Genomic DNA, 18,347 nt, shown 5'->3' on the forward strand with positions numbered 1-18,347 from the left:
CTGTTGTTTACAACATGGTTTTAATTACTTTACAAAGTGGAAAAAGACATGACCTGGGATTCCCCTTTTTTAGACTTTACTGCAATCAATAAGAAGGGTCACAGCTTATCATTACTTGAACATAATTTGAAAAGTGAGAGAAGTGAGTAGCTTGAAATTTGATCGCTAACTTTGTTGGGTATGGCAGTGTGTGTTTTTGTCGATCAATGTGTAAAGTCCTATTTGTTGTGGTTGCTATTTTTTCACAAAGCTTGAGAAGGAAAAAAAAAAGTGTCTGACATTAGAAGTAAAATATGTTCATGGTTTTCTTCTGACAGTTGCTGTGTCTCTCTGTAGGTGTTTGACTACGACTTTGGACTTCAGGATGATTTCATGGGCTCAGCATATCTACACCTGGAGTCACTGGAACATCAAAGGTCTCTTTGTTTCCTCGTTCTTTTTGTTACCATTTTTGCCAGCTGTTGTAATAATTTTTTGTCACACCAGATTGTATTTCCTGTATAGATTGACCAATCCCTTAGTAATAGGCAAGTGCAAAGAAGTCATAATGTTTTAAAGAGAAGTAATGCTAAGATGTAGTCTGTTTTCAAATGTTTCTCAATTTCTTGTTGTACTCGCAGTTGTTTTTTTTTTACATTTGCTGTGTTTTGGAAAAGCATTACCCCTCAAATATTCTCTAAAATTTTTTGAAAAGTGACTTCTAATTGTGTTCATACATTTAATCAGCTACTCGGATATGTAACCAATTGCCATCAGAAGTACATAACCTAATTAAATAAACTCAGTTTAAATCCATCTGTTTAACCATTTACGGGGTTATATTATAAAACATTTATGAAAAAGTGCATCAGAAGATAGATCTGGGATAAAAGTTTGGATAAAGTTAAAGCAGGATTCGTTGATAAAACAACATCACAACATGCGCATCCACTGTGAGATATAAACGTCTTTGCAGTGGATTGTTCAGTCCACCGGGAGAAAATGGAAAGAGTCATTTCAAAGATGCAGACCTTCCAACATACAGTTGTCCAGCTAAACTGACGGACAGGTCGAGAGGCCCATGGTTACTCTGAAGAAGTTGTAAAGATCCAGTATTTAAATGCTACTATTAGCCATGCACTATGCAAATACAGCCTTCATGGATAGGTACCAAGAGGAAAGCCATTGTTTTAAGAAAGTCATAAAAAGACCCATTTGCAGTTTGCTACGAACCTTGTACAGGTAAGCATATAATATGCATGTGTGCTTCATATGTTATATATTATGATGTTTAACAAAACGCTGTATCCTGACATGATTGTCTTGTTCAAAGATGGTCCGGGGCTGCCCTCTCCTGGTAGACTTTTGAAATTTGCCTTGTAACCACAAAAGTTACAAGGCTTAAATTAAGCCGAAATTCAAACTCTCATACACATTTTGCTAGTCAATGAATTTCCAAAGGCTTTGCATGGCATAACAGTTATTTGTTTAATCTGAACATCTAAAAAATAGTTAAGAAAAATTCCAATACATTTCATTAACCTCCATCACTGTAGGACGCTGGATGTGACTCTGGACCTGAAGGACCCACAGTACCCTGAGCATGACCTGGGTAGCCTGGAGCTCACCGTCACCCTGTCGCCAAAGGAAGGAGACATAAGGGATGCTGTAAGACATTCATGTAAAATCTGTGGGGATTGTTTTGATCATCTGACTTTTTCCCCTCACACGATTGATGTCCTCCATGCAGTTCTGGATTTCTTCACCCGATCCTCTTTGATATCGCAGCTAGTAATAAACCTTATGAAAACTGTTCAGTACCTTGCAAAAAGTATTTGTCCCGTTTACAGCTGCAATGTCAATGTATTTTAATTTGGATTTTATGTGATCAACACAATTTGTCATCTAAACTGTGATTTGGAAGGAAATGGTACACCGACTACGCTTCGATTCAGATAAATAAAATCCAACTCAAATAATTGCTTAAAGAGATCTCCGAATTAGTGAGAAGAGTGTCATTTTAGCGAAGCGTCATGAAGATTAAGGTACACAGCAGACAAGTCAGGAATAAAGGTTTTTTTAAAGAGATTTAAATCAGGATTAGGTTATAAAACAATATCCCATGATTCAAATGTCTCACAGAGCAGCGCTTCTGTCGTCTGAAAATGGAAAGAGTGTGACTGCAAAGCTGTTACGGAGATCCACCTAAACTTACAGGCATGAGGAGAGCGTTATTCAGAGAAGCTGTGCACAGCAGACGTTGTGCATTTTAGAAAGAGCGGCACAGAGAAAGCAGAGTCCAGGAGAAAGATGGTTCTAAGAAATATTTACAACGTTTACAAAAAAATAAAAATAAATCATGTACCATTTTCATTTCACTTTATGTGCTATTTTGTGTTGGCATAGCACATAAAATAGAAATAAAATACAATGCAGTGTTTGTTCACATTACAAAAAAACATACAAATGTTCATGGGCCTGAATATTTTTGCAAGGTTCTATAAGCAATAGCAACACTACATAAGTTATATGTTGCTAACAAAATTCATGAACAGGACTGTTAGTTGTTAGTTGGTTTACCGCACATCAGAAGCGCGTGTAATTGATGTTGAACTGGAAAGTGTTGGCTTCCTTTTGCTACAGCTTCTGGAAACTTTACAAATCAGCAAATACAAAGGCATAAACACAAGAGTAGTTCATTTGTTGTGCAGAAAAGCTGCATGTTCAAAGAGCAGAAGATCGTCATTACTAATTATTTTTGGCTGGTGCCTCTACAGACATGCTCAGTGATTCAGAGTTGCATTTATTTCTGTTCAATTATTTGTTTGTTTAATTGGATTCCTGCATGTTCTGCTCCAATCAGGGCAGAGTCATGAGGGACATATTTTATTCCCTTTGATCTGATGTCTTAATTCTGCTGCTTATTCAGGGCTCTGGTTCACAGAATACCCTTTTGACAAAACAAATAAAATCTATTTAGGTTAAGCATCACTTTGGGTTTCTCCTACAGTGAAAAGAATACGGACCAGGACTGAAGGGGCCATCTCTGTTGCCATCTAGTGGCCTGAAAAAGAAAACGTCGATTTTCAACATTTAAACAAATAGTATGAATCAGCAATAAGTAGAGATGTTACTGTGAAAAGTCTTGAGCCATTCCTCATTCTTTTTTGCATTTTGTTAAAAAATATACATTTACATTGTTTGTATTTCTTTAGAAAGAGGTGAAAATGTCTAAATGGTATTTATATATAAAAGGAATATTAATGAACAATGTACTAGGCAGTGATGCAAATCTGGGACAGGATCAGAGATTAATTTACAGTTGTATACCCAAGATCAGAAAGGGTCTTACGAAAGGGTTACCAAGGTGCAATAAGAAAAACAACGTGAAAGTTATTCACACCTTGTACTGAAACAAAGTGTAAACTAGTCTGAAAAGATGACCAAAGTGGACATTTTGGTTTCAATAATCATTTAGAAGTTACTGAATTAAATTCAGAGCATCTATGTAACACCAATTAACAGTAAATGTCTCAAATCATTTTACAGATCCAATTTATATAAATACTCTCAGTGCAATAACATAGACAGACAATAATCTGTATATCCTAAACAATGCAGTAAAGTTCAGTTTATTATGTAAATTGCTAACACCTTTTCTACCTAAGGAAGCCCAGCCGGTTGGATTGTGCCATCTTTGCAGCAATCCCTCATACTAAACATGCATGTGGTTAATGATGTACTAATAGATAGTGGTGGGAACAAGTAGTTGAGTCCTTGGATTTTAACTATTTTGTCCTTTTTTTATTTGGTTAAATCTTTCTTCAAAATAAGCAATATGGCTAAACTTGTGTGTTTGTGTTCACTCGAGGTGAGATTTAAATAATTTCAATAAATGGTTTGTACTTGTAAATGTACAGATGATTTCTGAGGCGATCCCTGTGAACTACCGTATTTTCCGCACTATAAGGTGCACCTCCATATAAGGCGCACCACATTATAAGACGCATAGAATAGACACTACAGTTACGGTTGCCACCGTCCCGTACTGAACCGGATACGGAACGCGATTTGTTCCGTACTCTACAATGAGGTTGTGTAATAATAAAGAAGTGGTCCCCGAGTACTTTATATAGTAGGCTGCCCCAGTCATTGTTTCACTCACGGTGTTGGTGTTGCGATATTGTGCTCAACTGCTTTCTGGGTAACACAGACCAGCTGACACGCTGCCGCCGCCGCAGTGTCTGTCTCTCTTTCCTCTACCCCCCGGCTTTAAATGTATAGGGGCTGGTCCCTGGTAACCCTAGTCGAAGCACCCTGGATGAATTTCTAAAGCCACTTTGTTGACATAAAGAATGTCAACAAAACAGTCCGACTCCGGTCGGCGAGGAGAGCCTTCCGCGACTGGGCCGGGGCGTGGCCGGACGACGGTCACCCTTCTCCGTTCACGCACAGCATGTTCGTGGAGAACGTGGTGCTAAAGGACCTGCAGACCATAGACATAATATAAGAGTAGACCCCGCATTGGCTGCTTCGACGCAGGAAATACGGCGGCCATCTTGGAGTGGTCGTCCCTCCTACTTTGCTCAATCAAAACAACAGAAGATGCCTCAGCACTGAGGGATATTGTTGTTCGGATCGATGGACTATTGATGTGAGAGCTCGATAAGACAATATTTCACAAGTAAGATGGACATATTATTGTGTATATTTTGTGATTAGAATAATACTTTACTGTATTTATGTCCACCGGCGAGATACCAGCTAATATTAGCTATATTGCTTGGTGTAATACCGGGTTCAGCCCCGCTATAAAGGCTAACTGAGATTCCGTAAATCTAAAACAATTAATTATTCTCTAACATTGACTTAGATTATCTGACACAAGAGCCTACATTAGAAATGAAACAATGTAACATATAAAATGTATATTATGTGTTATAACATTCACCAGCAAAGTTTACACAGGTGGTAAAGACTATTATTTATATGTAATTCTTTCACTCTGTCAAAACTAAGATGCATCCCAAATCTTCTGTTTTTGTTTTGAAGGTTTCCTAAAGACACGATGTGAGGAAGAAGAGGGAGATATCTATAAAGAGAGACGGATTCACTGCAGCACGGATGAATCTCGCATCGGATTTTGGACTCAATCTCAGCTGCTGAATCACTCTGAAGCTAGAACTCGTCGGCTGAAAAACATATACATATATTTATATATGTATACACATACATATAAACATGTATCCAATATATATTATTCAGTATTAATCATTATTTATTTGTGTCATTATTAATCATTTATTTGTGTTTGTATATTTATATAAATATGTATTGATATTATTAAATAATTTATTAAATACATTATGAACGGCTGTGTGCTTTGTAATATGCTCATCATACATCAATATCAGAATATTCCATTCCTATTCTATTGTTATAGCCACTAAGCATATTTAAATATGCTGAACTATGTATTAAAAACATACTTAAAAAATACAATGTAGCTTTGATAGAAGTTTGAATATGGTTTCCAGTAACAAAAAAGCGTGTTATGATCAATTAAATGCGCTGATACGTCATTGTGCCTGCTAAACACATAATACTGAGTGGAGAGGTGGACCGCTCCAAGATGGCCGCCCTAAATCTCATCAGCGACAATAGGCGAGAGCGGTCCATGAGGCGTCTATTCTTGTATTATGTCTATGCTGCAGGCGACCTGATTATTAGGTCGGTAGGTAGCTAGGTCAGTCAAACTTTATTAACAAACCAGCGTTCTGACAACTATCCCAGCATGCACCGCGCGCTTCTTCTTCTACAGGCGAAAATGAAGTCGGCAGCTGCTTACCGTAGTTGCTAGACCTGTTGTGGCTCAATATTGGTCCATATATAAGGCGCACCGGATTATAAGGCGCACTGTCGGCTTTTGAGGAAATTGAAAGTTTTTAGGTGCGCCTTATGAAAATACGGTAGTTCAGGAAGTCAACCGGAGCTCTGCTGCTGCTTCACACAAAATGTTTCAGACACTCTGATGAATATATCGAGCACACCCTGCCAATTTGTGGTGGCCTAAGTTACAAGCCTTGCTTCTGCACTCCGCATATTATGTGTTGCTGCTGCTTTGTTCCTTTTCAGCCCCTTAATTACCCCGGTCCCTCCATTGGTCCATTGGGCTCAGAAATCCTCACTTCACGTCCAGACATGCAGAACACGTGTTTAGGAGGTGGGGAGTGAATTCATCCTTCCGTGATATTTTGATAGTGCAAACTAGATACCAAACTTAGACTTATTCTTTATCGGTTAATAAATAAATATTTAAACATCTTTGCATAAGTTGTCTATCTAGTATATAATAAAACCTTGATAGAGAGAGCACTTTTACTTTACTGTGATTGTTTAATAAATCCCCTTAACAAGCAGTGTAATGCCCACGTCCTGTTTTTACTTTGGCTTTTTTTGTGGGTGATGGTTAAAGGGATAACAGCAGGTACTAACAGGTAAATGTAATACAAGTTAATTAAATTGATAAGCAGGAAAGTACCTCTGCATGACGATTCATCATTCTGCACAATTTATAGCATTTCTGATTGGCAACCATTTCACTTACTTTCTGATAGCGCAGGAAAGGAAAAACTAAGGGGGGAAAATATGTTTAGCGATTATGTCAGGACATTATGAAGAAACTTGTCAGATTCATAGAGGTTTTCTTTTTCTTTCCCTTTACAGTTTTCCACAAATGTTTGTATGATTAATTTCTGCTATTCTGGTGAATTCATACAGATGAGGGTTGGTTCATGACTTTTGCCCAGTACTGCACATTCATCATTTTTGTTTGTTTGGTAGTTTGTAGTGACATATTTACATTTAATGAAAAACATGAAAACGAGCCAATTCTGACAAAATGTTTTTTTTTTCCGATTACCTTTTATTTCCTGTTAAATACCATGAAAACTGTACATCATCAGCAATACAATGTTTACAAATCAGCTTTTACTCGGGTAATAAAATAACAAAAATTGGGAAATATGTCATTAGGGAATGTTAACATTAAAAGTCTGTAGCAAAGCAACAAATATTTTAGACTTTAAAGGAACCTGTTTTATCCATAAGGCAAAAGGTATTGCATGGAGTCTGTAGTACAATATTTCCTCAGAAAAACTACAACATTAGATAAGAGCAGTGTTTTTGTTTTAATTGGATTTAGCAGTTGAAATAAAGAAAAATATAAATAAACAAGGATGTGCTGTAGGAGAGGTACATAATTGATTTTGCTGTATTTTTGGACACATGCCTATGTTTATGCATACATCATTACACCATGTAATAACTCTGCTAATACACTTTCTGCTTACTTAACGTGCATGATGGTAACTGCCCCCACTTTCCTCATCTAACACTCACTTTGCTTCAGGTCAGGGCTGTTATCTAATCTTGGTGCACACCGTGCCCTTTGCCCTTTGCGAGAGGATGGTAGGAGGCGCTCTGTAACCGCTTTGTCTCATTTACAGACCATGCTTTTGAGAAGAAACTGGAAACGATCTAGTAAGGTAAACTAAAACAGCATGTAACTCACCAAACCTCCGATTCTGCTGTAACTCCACCACCGACCGCACTGCACCTCGCCTATCCTTCCTCACTGGTGTCCTGGCACATGGACGGAGTCTCCTATCCCTCCCATCCTTCTTTTCTTCCTTCCACGATGGTTTAAGCATCCGTTTTTTTTCCCCTCAGTTCCCATTGTCGCCTGCTTATTTTCCACAAGCTGCAATACACTACCTGCTATCTGCGCTAATAGAGGGCATGCACATTTTATGGTTTTTGGTTGCTTGTGCAACAAAAGGCTGCCTTTGCCCTAAAGATTTACTTTAAGGCAAATTAAGTAGGTACACATCAAGGGTGGAGGGAAATTATTGAGTTTCTTAACTTTGCTGACTTTAAAACACAGTTTGCTTCTGTAAAGAAAAGGAATGACAAATTGATGTTGATGTACAAGCTTGTCACATCATTGTACTAAAATTGGACATGGGCATTTAAATCAAAAGAATTACTGGATCAGTAGGACTGAAGTATTTTCCCATTTGATTTTATTAGTCATTGTCGTACTGACCGATATAAAAAAAAAGCTATTTGCTCTTTGTGACTCTTAAAAAGTTTCAGATCATCAAAAATATTTTACTGTCATACGAGGTTGACCTGAGTCATGTCGTTTAAGTGATTTCTTGCTTTTGCAGGTCAGTCAGTAATCTGGACTCAGTTACTTTTTCATGCAGGGTTCCATGTGTTTGGATGGCTTTTTTACTTTAACAAAAAATAACTTGAAAACGTTGTATTGACTATGATTATCTTTGCCTAATATTAAAGTTTATTGAAGGTAACTTTGTCAAAAGAGAAACCCCCCCCAGAAATAATAAGAAAGGAAACACTTTTGAACGCCTCTTTGGGTGTGTATGCACTTCACCTTTGATGTGTGTAACATATTGCAGACTCTGTGTCAGAAAATAAAGCAGTTTAGAATTATTGAGTACTCTTACCCAACTGGAAAATATGACTGATCTTATTGCATTTTTGAACTTTTTTTCCCCCCCATCAGTTGCAATTATAGTTTTGACTTTTTTTTTCTGTTTCACATATTGCCACACTTGGAATAAAGCACTATATTTTGACATTTGCTTCTTCTGTTGCTTTTGATTGCTGTCAGGTCAAACATGAAGCATGCTGATCGAGACTCTTCCTCTCCTTATTTGCTCGTGCATGAATCTCGTTAACTGTTCCTTTGTCAGCAATATTTAGCAACAATGTTAAAGACAATTTTGTGCTCAAAATTGGATTCGTTTCATTTGCCCATATATCAAGTTTCTTTTAAGGTGTCATGCGACTAAGAAGAAAAGATGTTGCACTTTCAGGCCTTTCACTACGTTTCCTGAAACAGGATTAATGTTTCTTTAGCTCTTAATAAGGTTTTTTGCCTCAGGTTGGATTTGAGCATACAAACTTCTGTGGAGTGAATATTTTGAAACCTCTGACCAATTTCCATTCTGTGACTAAAGAGTTAGCCGATGTTAGTTTTCCTCTGCTGCTTACTGCCTCCTCATCTACACAGAGTGTATAGTTGTTTTCAAACAGCCAATTTTCAACCGATTAAGGCATCTTAATCTGAACTTTTAAAACTGTCAAAGAAACAGTAATGGAGTCATGGCGGTAGACTCTCAGTTTCTCTGTGGGGTTACAGATTCTCAATTAAGAAATATATGTACATATTGTTTGGGTTTCTCACACTTTGTCACATTACAACAGCAAGGTCTTTAGGAGTATGTTTCTGCTAGCTTTGTACATCTACACAGATATTATTATTATTGTTTTTTGCCGAAATTATTAAGTCTTGTCTCAGATTTGCGATTGGATTTAGGTCTGGACTTTGACCATACGTAATTTTCCTTCAACTTCCCAGTTTTGCACTTCTTTTTGTTGATCTGTCGCTTAAATATTCAATAACATATACCTTATGTTTGTGGCTGTAACATGACAAAGTGTGGGAAAAGCTGAAGAAGAGGTATGGATACTTTTGCCAGGCTTTGCAGATAGCAATAGAAGAATAAATGGGTCATGTTCTGTCAGGACAAAACAGTGACCTCATCATTAGCATACAGCAGCTAGCGAGCAGAATTAATGGGAGATGTGGGAGTAACTGCATGGTAAGATGACTTCATTGCAGGGAGCTATTCGCAACTGTTTAATGTCTGGAGAATGGAAATTAAGAGGCTCTGTCTCCAGATCAAAGGCCTGCACTCACGAGGCAGGGTTTGTTCAGAGTTTAATGAAATTCACCCGCAAAACAAAAGCTATGCTAATAAACTCTGCCTAACGAGGAAGGAGGAGAGAGAGTGAGGTGGAGACGGAAGGAGGATTTGTATTTGCTTGATAAATAAAGCCTAGATTTTGTTTTAGTGGAGGGTACTGACATTATTCAAAGAGAGGTTAAATAGGCTTTTTAGGAGCAAAAAAAAACAACAGTGGAGGTGGAAAACATACCTGGAAAACATAGAAGAACCAGTCTAGATTTAAGTTTCCACACACAAAATTAAAAAAGGTAAGCAGTGTCACATAGCTAAGCCGGATTTTGAGACAATTCACTGGAAACTTTTTCAGCCAAATCTATTTTCACATTGGCTCTACTTTACACACCAAAAACTAGAACAATGCAATCTGATGTACGTCAAGGTGCTTTTGTTAAAAAGTAATTTTTAAAATTTACAATAACCCCCTGATGGGATGTGAAGAGATAAAAACTTAAAAATAAACTCTGTTGAACTATTATGTTTGGTTCTCACTTGTGATCTTTTGTTTGTTTTTTGTTTTTTTTTTGGTTCTGTTTCTGGGCTGCATTAATGTATCCGAAGCTGGTTATTGCCCTGAAGTATACCAAAAGCCCCAAATTTGTGTTTGGGGGTGAAGTTTTTCTTTTTTTTTTTGTTTGTTTGGTTGTTTGCTTATTTGGTGTCTGTTCCACACAAGTGCTAATTAGGAATCTCCATTTTGTGGGAAATAATTCTGTATTTGTGTGTTTGTCTGCAGTATCAGAGTATGAGGCTCTCGGATGTGCACAGGAAAGCCCAACTCTGGCGAGGCATCGTCAGCGTCAGTCTAATCGAAGGTCGCAACCTGCAGCCCATGGACGCCAACGGCTTCAGTGATCCTTACGTCAAGTTCAGGATGGGTCATCAAAAGTACAAGAGCAAGGTAAAGGCGTAGCTGCTGAATATGTCAAATAATTACATGAAATCGCCTTATATAATAATGCTATGAAAGCTTTAAATATACCGTTTAAAAAAACAAAAAAACAATAGATGGCTTGATTTCATAAAGCTTGCCCTGAAGTTATTCAGACTTCTTGTTCAAATATTTTTATTTAAAAAAAAGTATTTTCTGCTTATTTGTATGTTACTGAATAGAAAAACAACTCAAGCATTTCAGAGTAGACAGAAAATCTTGACATGTAGCAATTAGACAAATTTCCCTTTTTCCATTTGTATCACTCTTCAATTTTTTATTTTTTCATACCACAAGAAAATATAAATCTTTTGTGTCCTGTTTTTTCTTTTACTTATTACTATAATACTTTTAGATCAAATGCACTGCAATACCTTTATGTTAAATGTATAAATGTATATGACACTTACCCTTAAGCCCCAACTTATTCACAACCCTGGTAAAGCTTTTAATTTGACCAACATATTTCTTTTGACTGCAAGTTGGATTAACATTTTGGAGTGACCCGATCTGACCTTAAATCTTATGGAGAATCTGCAGAGGGACTTAAAGATTAGGGTGATGGCAAAGAGGCTTTCAAACCAAAACGACTTGGAGCTCATCTCCATTAGAAACATTCAAAAAAGCTGGTCAGCTTTAAGCAGGCTTTGATTGTTGTTGTGTCAGTAAAGGTTCTTCTATTCATTACTGAGAAGACCATAATAATTTCTGACATTTTTTAGTAAAATCTGAAAAACCAAAAAATTTCAGAAGGGATTTAAAAAAAAAAAATGTATTAGTACTGTTTTGCATTGTTTCACTCTGTTTTGAGGGATATCTGTCTCATTCTCAGAAACAAATGTATTATTTTAATATAAGTTTAAATCTAAATCCGGCAGGTGCACAAATGATTTAGGGCTCAAGTGTAAGATTTAACAGGTTTGTTGCAATTAAGTGAGCGAAGAGGCAACTGTGTTTTATTCAGACAATTCCCAAAACACTAAACCCGCAATGGAGAGAGCAGTTTGATTTCCACCTGTATGAAGAGCAGGGAGGCTACGTGGACATCACTGTCTGGGACAGAGATGCTGGCAAGAAGGATGACTTCATGGGCAGGTACAGTAGTTTTCACCAGTCACTTCATTTCCTTCTTTTTTTTTTATCGAATGCAGCTCTGTAAAATCAGGGACGAATTAGATTTTTGGGGCTTTCTATGGTAATATTAGTCTTAGACAAAAAATATGTCTCACACCCCGAAGAGCTGTTTATCATTCTAATCTAAAGTGGTTATGTTTTCTCTTCTTAGTGAGCTGCTCATTTTTTAACCCCTGTTCAAGTTGAATTATTGCGGTGCATAGCGTAACTATGCAAATTTAAACCCACTTTAGCAAACCTTTGCTTTGAAGGGCATGCCAGAAACCAAGTCATGTCATTTTTATTGGGCTGCCATTTTAACACCAGATGCATTAAAGCCATGCCAGAAAATCAATTCAGTTGAGAGGATGCTTTTAAGTGCCTACTAAAAGGTATAAAATATGTCAGCTTTACTTAAGTTGTCTTCTGTTGCTTACCTTTTGAACGCTATGAATTATTTTTTTTCTGTTTTTAGGCTCTTATCACTGCTCCCCGAAAAGCAAGGAGAACATAAGTTCTTCTTGAAATCATCAAACACAGCCAAGCACAGTTAGTGCAGCAGGTTCAGCTTTGTGTTTCTTGCTTTATTTTAGGTGTACTATCGACCTGTCGCTTCTCAGTAAAGAACACACTCACAAGCTGGACTTGCCCCTGGAGGAAGGCGAAGGTGTTCTGGTACTGCTGGTCACACTCACTGCATCGGCCGCGGTTTCAATCTCAGACCTGTCCGTCAACATGTTGGATGATCCACATGAAAGGCGCCAGATCATGCAAAGATATGTGAGTTTGGACCATATGGATATGTCAAACAAATGCTGAATTAATGGGGAGAAAAAAAAAATCATAGATTGACGTAGCAGAATATGTTTTTCTTTTATAAGAAAAAAATGATCAAAGTTCATGCAAGTGATAGTTTTTCTCAAAGGCACTATGGCTTTTTGCCCAGGGTGGCAAATTACAAGAGGGGCATTATTAGATATTAGAGGGCTATTTCTGTTTTTAACATAACAGGCCAAAACAAATCAGACCTCGTCAGAATTAATATGTGCCAAATATATAAAATTCTATCTATAATTTTCCTGCATAACCTTTAAATAGCAATAATAATAAGAATAAAAAAAATATTTTATTGTCATAATTTGAGTAACACAAAACACACGTTTCTAACACATTTTTTTGAACATTAGTTTGCAAACTAAGTTTAAATAACTAATAAAATTATATAAACTTATGGGACATCATTATAAGTAGTATGATCTTCACTGGCTGTGAGGTTGACATTTACAGACATGGTTACAGACAACACAGATAAAAAAATTAGGAATCAAAAGGACCACAAGAAATTGTGCAGACTGATTTAGTAAATGCAACTTATTATGCATTAGTGGCATAGGTTAAGCTGTCAGAATATAACTTGCCTAATACCTTGTTGTCATTAAGCTTACTTTGTTAGACATAAATAGAATGGTAGAAAGAGTAGAGGATCCATCTGCTCTAACACAATGACTTTAAGTCTTTGTCTTAGTCTCATTCACCCATCACTCCTCGTCTCTCTTTGCTACAAAGACCCCCAGATTGCTCTCATCAAGAGCTCTGACTCCCTGACAGCTCTCATCTCTGCACAACAGCCTCCATGAAAACTGCTAAAACATGTGACAAAACCTCCACGTTTGACATATTGCAGGACATGATTGGATTTCAGTGACCGATACCGCCCTGCTGGTGTGTATTCACACCTTCCAACATGTGGCCAAACATCAGTGCATTGACCTACATACATGGCCGTGGTGGTGCCTTGTTGGCTAGCCACAGGAGGTCGTCCGTTTTGCTCGCCGCTGCAGCGACCACCTCGAATCAAAAGGTGGAGCTCTAGGACCGAGACAGAACCACGCCAAGTCCCTCCTGAAAGCCACAAAACGACGGCAGAGGGAATAAGCGCACTCGTGTGTGTGTTTCCAAGAATGTGTGTGATGGGGGCGAGAGGTAAAGGGTTAGGGTTGCGTCGGGAAGGGAAGGCGTGTAAAATGAAAAGAAAAAGCTATTTCACCTCTCTCACAACTCGCACAGACCCCGTTTTTCTGCTCGACCAAAGACGGCACATTTTACTTCCCTCACCTACCTTTTTTTGCCTGCCGCCTCCTCTCTCCTGCTCTCCCCATTTCTGTCCCACTCTCAGAGCAACCTCAGCTCTTTGTCTGCTTCTGCTGTGGCCTTCCTTTGAGATGAAGGGATGGAAAGATAGAGGGAGTGGGGGGGAATAGGGGTTTGCAGATGGAGGAGCACAGTAAGGTCAGTTTGAAGACTTGAATGGTCTCTGCCTATTAACATATTCCTTTTCCCCAGACTGGCAGTCTTTCAGTTGGAGAATTTAATAAAGATGTACCTTATCAAAGAGCTCTGGTTAGACCAAGTACCACCACTAATATATAACATTGCTGCTGAAAGCCCGCTAATCTCCCCAGCGCGCGCGTGCATGTGTACTGTACGTGCATGTGCAGATACCATTTTACTGACTGATATTTATCAGCCTCGAATCAGCTGTGCAGCACAAAGCATCCACTACTGCTAATCACAAGCGAACATTCACATGCAGACGCATCCAGAAACAGTCGCTACCTACGGTGTGTCGGCTGTGTCTCATGAAATGCAATGTGTCTGTGGGGAGAATCAATACTATGTTATCATCGCAGCTATAAAGAGAAGATAGATTTACAAACTGCAGTGAACCAGAAAATGCAACCTAATAATGAAAACACACTTCTGGAAGGTTTTAGTTGAAAGTAGTGTGCAGCATGGATTTTTTTAATTTATTTTTTTACTTTGTATTTTTATATTTTAATGTTTTTAGATCCAGAAATGTCTGTGTCACTGAGAAAGGCATTATTCTAATCTGTTCCTCAAATGATCACAGTGAGGTGTTACTTTTAATTGATGAAAACAGAAAACATACACCTGAGTGGACTCTTAGCATCCTTCTCATTGCAGCTTGCTGTCTTGCTTTAACACTGCTGAAGATATAGATGTGCACCAAATCATAAGATGTTCAACGTTTTTCGACAACATTCAAATAACAGCCACGGACAACTCAATATCTGAAAGCATAAGCTGTGATTTGCTGTGGTACTGTTTGATCTTAGCACAAAGACCTTAGCACTAGCATTAAGAAGTCTTTCACTAATCAGTCTTAAATAACATATTCATCATTAGCATAATTAAGCATTAGCATCTTTAATTGCATTGGCCCTAGATGCAACGTCACACCATGCATGCGAAAAGAGAGTCTGTTACACAACTCTGCAGGTAAACTGGATTTGAAGACAAATGTCGAGTTGACATTTACAATTGTCTTCAGCTTTTCTTGTTAGCTATTTGCATTAGGGGTTATTGTGGTTCGCACTACTAACTGTAACAGCAGTCTCTGTGTGTATTCCTGTGGAGTTAGTAGAGTAACACAGAGAATTGATGTTTTCAAAAGGAAAACAAAGCAACTTTGCTGCAATTTTCTCAGCTTCCTATCGCTAAGAGTCTCCTTCCCTGGTTAAAAGCAGGACACAGTCAATGTGCCTTCATAGAAAATAGTTTTTTAAAATCTTCTTCTGTGACTGAATTTTACATATGTCAGCAATGATCAGAGCGTTGTTGACAGGATGCGGTCACTGATTGGAAAAGATCAGATTGTTCCTGACCTGCAAATCACTGGCCAGTCAAGTTTAAAATTCACTCAGGTCACCGGCTGATTGATGTACCTGTACATGAGTATACATGTTGTGTATTGCAGGATTACATGCATGTACTCACACCTACTGTCTTATACCATGCACTGCACTGATGTGGCTGCCTAACTGCAACCTTTCCTTCATCCCTAATTAGTTGTTCCTCAAAACTAGAGAAGGACACAGAAAGAGAGGTAAAAAGAGAGAAAGAGATTTATGCATTGCGATGGCAAAGGAGCACGCACACTAATGGCTCTTAATGGGCCTGAGGTGGCCACGAGATGGGTGGATGAGACAAGGAGGACGGGATGACCTCCACTGAAGTGGTGGCACTCCACCACCCGTGTACGCGCACATGTCAGCAGTACCTCTCCTACCCACTCTGGTGCACTCCTCCAAGAGGAAGTGAAAGGACACAACCTGGGCAGGAAGTGAGAACCAGTAAGAGGCTGCATGACGAGCATCGAGCAGCTTTCACCGAGACTCTTGGCACATAGTGATCCTGATTTAAATGAGTGGGAAACCGTGGAAACAGGTGTTAGAATGTGGCTTTTTGTTTGAATCGGAACCATTATTTGATCAAATATCCCATGAACTTTTGGGTGCAGGGCAGATGCTGCGAGTGTGTTTCTGAAACGCAGCCCTGACAAAATGTGACATGCTGCAAAGACGACAGTGAGTCATAAGACTGTGCCAGCTCTGATTCATTTGTGTGTTTATACGTCTGTGGAGTGTGACAGAGGCAGAAAGAAGATGTCATGGTGACGGGCTGTCAGTCACACTGAGGGCAGAGGGTTCGTCTTCTGAAAGCCAACTCTATCCATAATCTGTCCTCTGTTTTCTGTTCATCCCTCCTCTTCGTTTCAGTCTTCTCCCCCATCACTCCACCTGCACGCAGACGAGAGGAGAAATGAGCATGGCTGTTGGTCCTCTCGTCTGTCCGTCATCCTACCTGTGACCAATCCAGTTAGCCTACTGGTGTCTGTCTCTTCTGATGATGATTTGAATCCTTGTGGAGGATGGGTGTGTTCTCTCTTTAGCAATCAGGGGTTGAAGTCGAACCCCGGATGTCCCCTTAGGGAGCAGGAATGGGGGTAGGAAGGGATGAACAGCAGAGGAAGGGTTGGAAGGCAAAAAATTTATAAAACTGACACTCCGCTAACGGGTCATATAAATATTTGGTCTCCTGTTTCTTTTAATTTTAATACAAATGGCATTTGCTACATGTTTTGGTCCAATTGCATGAAAAAAGACATCATGTATTAATAATTTTGATTGCTCTGTTGCCTCTTTTCTAACCTATTTTGCCCTCTCTTCTTTGCTGCTTCTCACTGGAGCTGTATCTTCTGAGGAATCATTCCTCAAACTCAACACTTGTCCCTCTTTGCCTACATGCTTCTCCTTTCTCCACTCGTTTCCTCTCTTTTTTTCCCCCTTTCACACACTCTTCCCCCTCTCATCTCCTTTAGAGAGCTTTTTGGACAATGATATCGCTGGAAACAGACAGAGTCTGACAGAGTTGGTAATAATGAATTAAGTCTGTAGCCTGGCCCTGACTCTGAAATTTAAATTATAATTACTCCTGTGGGGATGGAAAGGGTTATTGCCAGAGAGAGAGAAATAAATTGAAGTGAAGTGTGTTTTTTTTGCTCTGCTTTTAAGACGTTCCGGTACGCCACTCAGTTTGGCCCCAGTTAAGTTTTTTTTTTTTTTTTTAATGATTGTGTTTATACCTGAGTGGTTGGATGTGAGTGAAATCACAAGTTCGGGACTGCTTGTGTGTGCCTCATAGACAGACCCCGATCTCCACAGGTTTTCCTTTTATTTATCAGGTGCAGTGCCTGGCACTTTTTCCACATTTTGTCACATTACAACCACAAACCTAGGAATAATTTTACTGGGATTTTATGTGACAGACCAGTACACAGTAGTGCATAGTTGTGAAGAGGAAGAAAAATTATAGAGGTCTTTTTCAGCGTTTATGATGACAAAGCTTAAAATTTTTCTGCTGCCTCTAACAGTTTTTAAGGACTTAGTTCTGTGTCTCCATCAACTGTATCCATCTTCCATGTCCCTGCTAAGACAAAGCATTCCCACAGCATATTTCATGGTAGCAGTGCTGAATTCAGGGTGATGATGTGCTGTGTTAGTTTTAAAACGCGCATCATGTTTTTTTTTTGCTTTCTCCACATGTCTTGCGACAAATTGCAAACATGATTTATTCCAAATTCTTTTGTCAATATTTTTTTTTACTTGTGAGTCTTGCATACTGGCTAGATTTTAGACCAGTAGATATTCTGAGAACAAATTCTCCCTCCTGACTGGTGAATCTCTCCAGCGCAGTCTCCAGTAGAACAGGCATCTTAGCTACTTCTGAATTATTGTTTTCTTTCTTGGCCTGTAAGTTTAGATGGGTGGTCATGTTTAGTACTTTTGGCATTTGTCTCAAACTTGTTTTCAGTTTTAAATGATAGATTGAAAAGCGCACTTTGAGATGTTCAAAGCATGGGTTTTATAATCTAACCTTGTTTTAAACGTCAAGGCTCTTCCTAATGAATAAGAAATATCACAGAACATACAAATGACTCATATGTGCTCAATATTCTAGAGCGGTTTATACAAAAACTGTAAAAAAAGAAAAAAAGAGATCAAATCTTTGAAGGTAAGCTGACATGTCTGTTGAACTACCTTATACATGTTCAGTTTATTTAATGTAGAGAACCTTGTGTGTAATGTTGCAATAATACTAAACCTAACTTTTTTTTTGGACTTGAT

At 38.5% G+C, this 18,347-nt stretch overlaps 1 protein-coding gene across 6 annotated transcripts in view; it reads left to right on the forward strand.

The window, feature by feature from the left end:
• mctp1a (multiple C2 domains, transmembrane 1a) overlaps positions 1-18,347 on the forward strand; it is a 145,870-nt gene that overhangs the window by 59,577 nt on the left and 67,946 nt on the right. For 4 of the 6 annotated variants that reach the window (XM_008418925.3, XM_008418927.3, XM_008418929.3 and 1 more), the window contains exons 4-9: positions 337-416; positions 1,536-1,647; positions 7,488-7,526; positions 10,552-10,716; positions 11,711-11,841; positions 12,453-12,639. In XM_008418925.3, coding sequence (XP_008417147.2) covers positions 337-416; positions 1,536-1,647; positions 7,488-7,526; positions 10,552-10,716; positions 11,711-11,841; positions 12,453-12,639 — 714 coding nt within the window. The remainder of the gene's footprint in view (positions 1-336; positions 417-1,535; positions 1,648-7,487; positions 7,527-10,551; positions 10,717-11,710; positions 11,842-12,452; positions 12,640-18,347) is intronic. The other 2 variants (XM_008418926.3, XM_081610585.1) reach the window with 1 other exon arrangement.

Source organism: Poecilia reticulata, chromosome 9 (genome assembly GCF_904066995.2).
Source record: "Poecilia reticulata chromosome 9, P_reticulata-male-v2, whole genome shotgun sequence".
Lineage (NCBI taxonomy): Eukaryota > Metazoa > Chordata > Actinopteri > Cyprinodontiformes > Poeciliidae > Poecilia > Poecilia reticulata.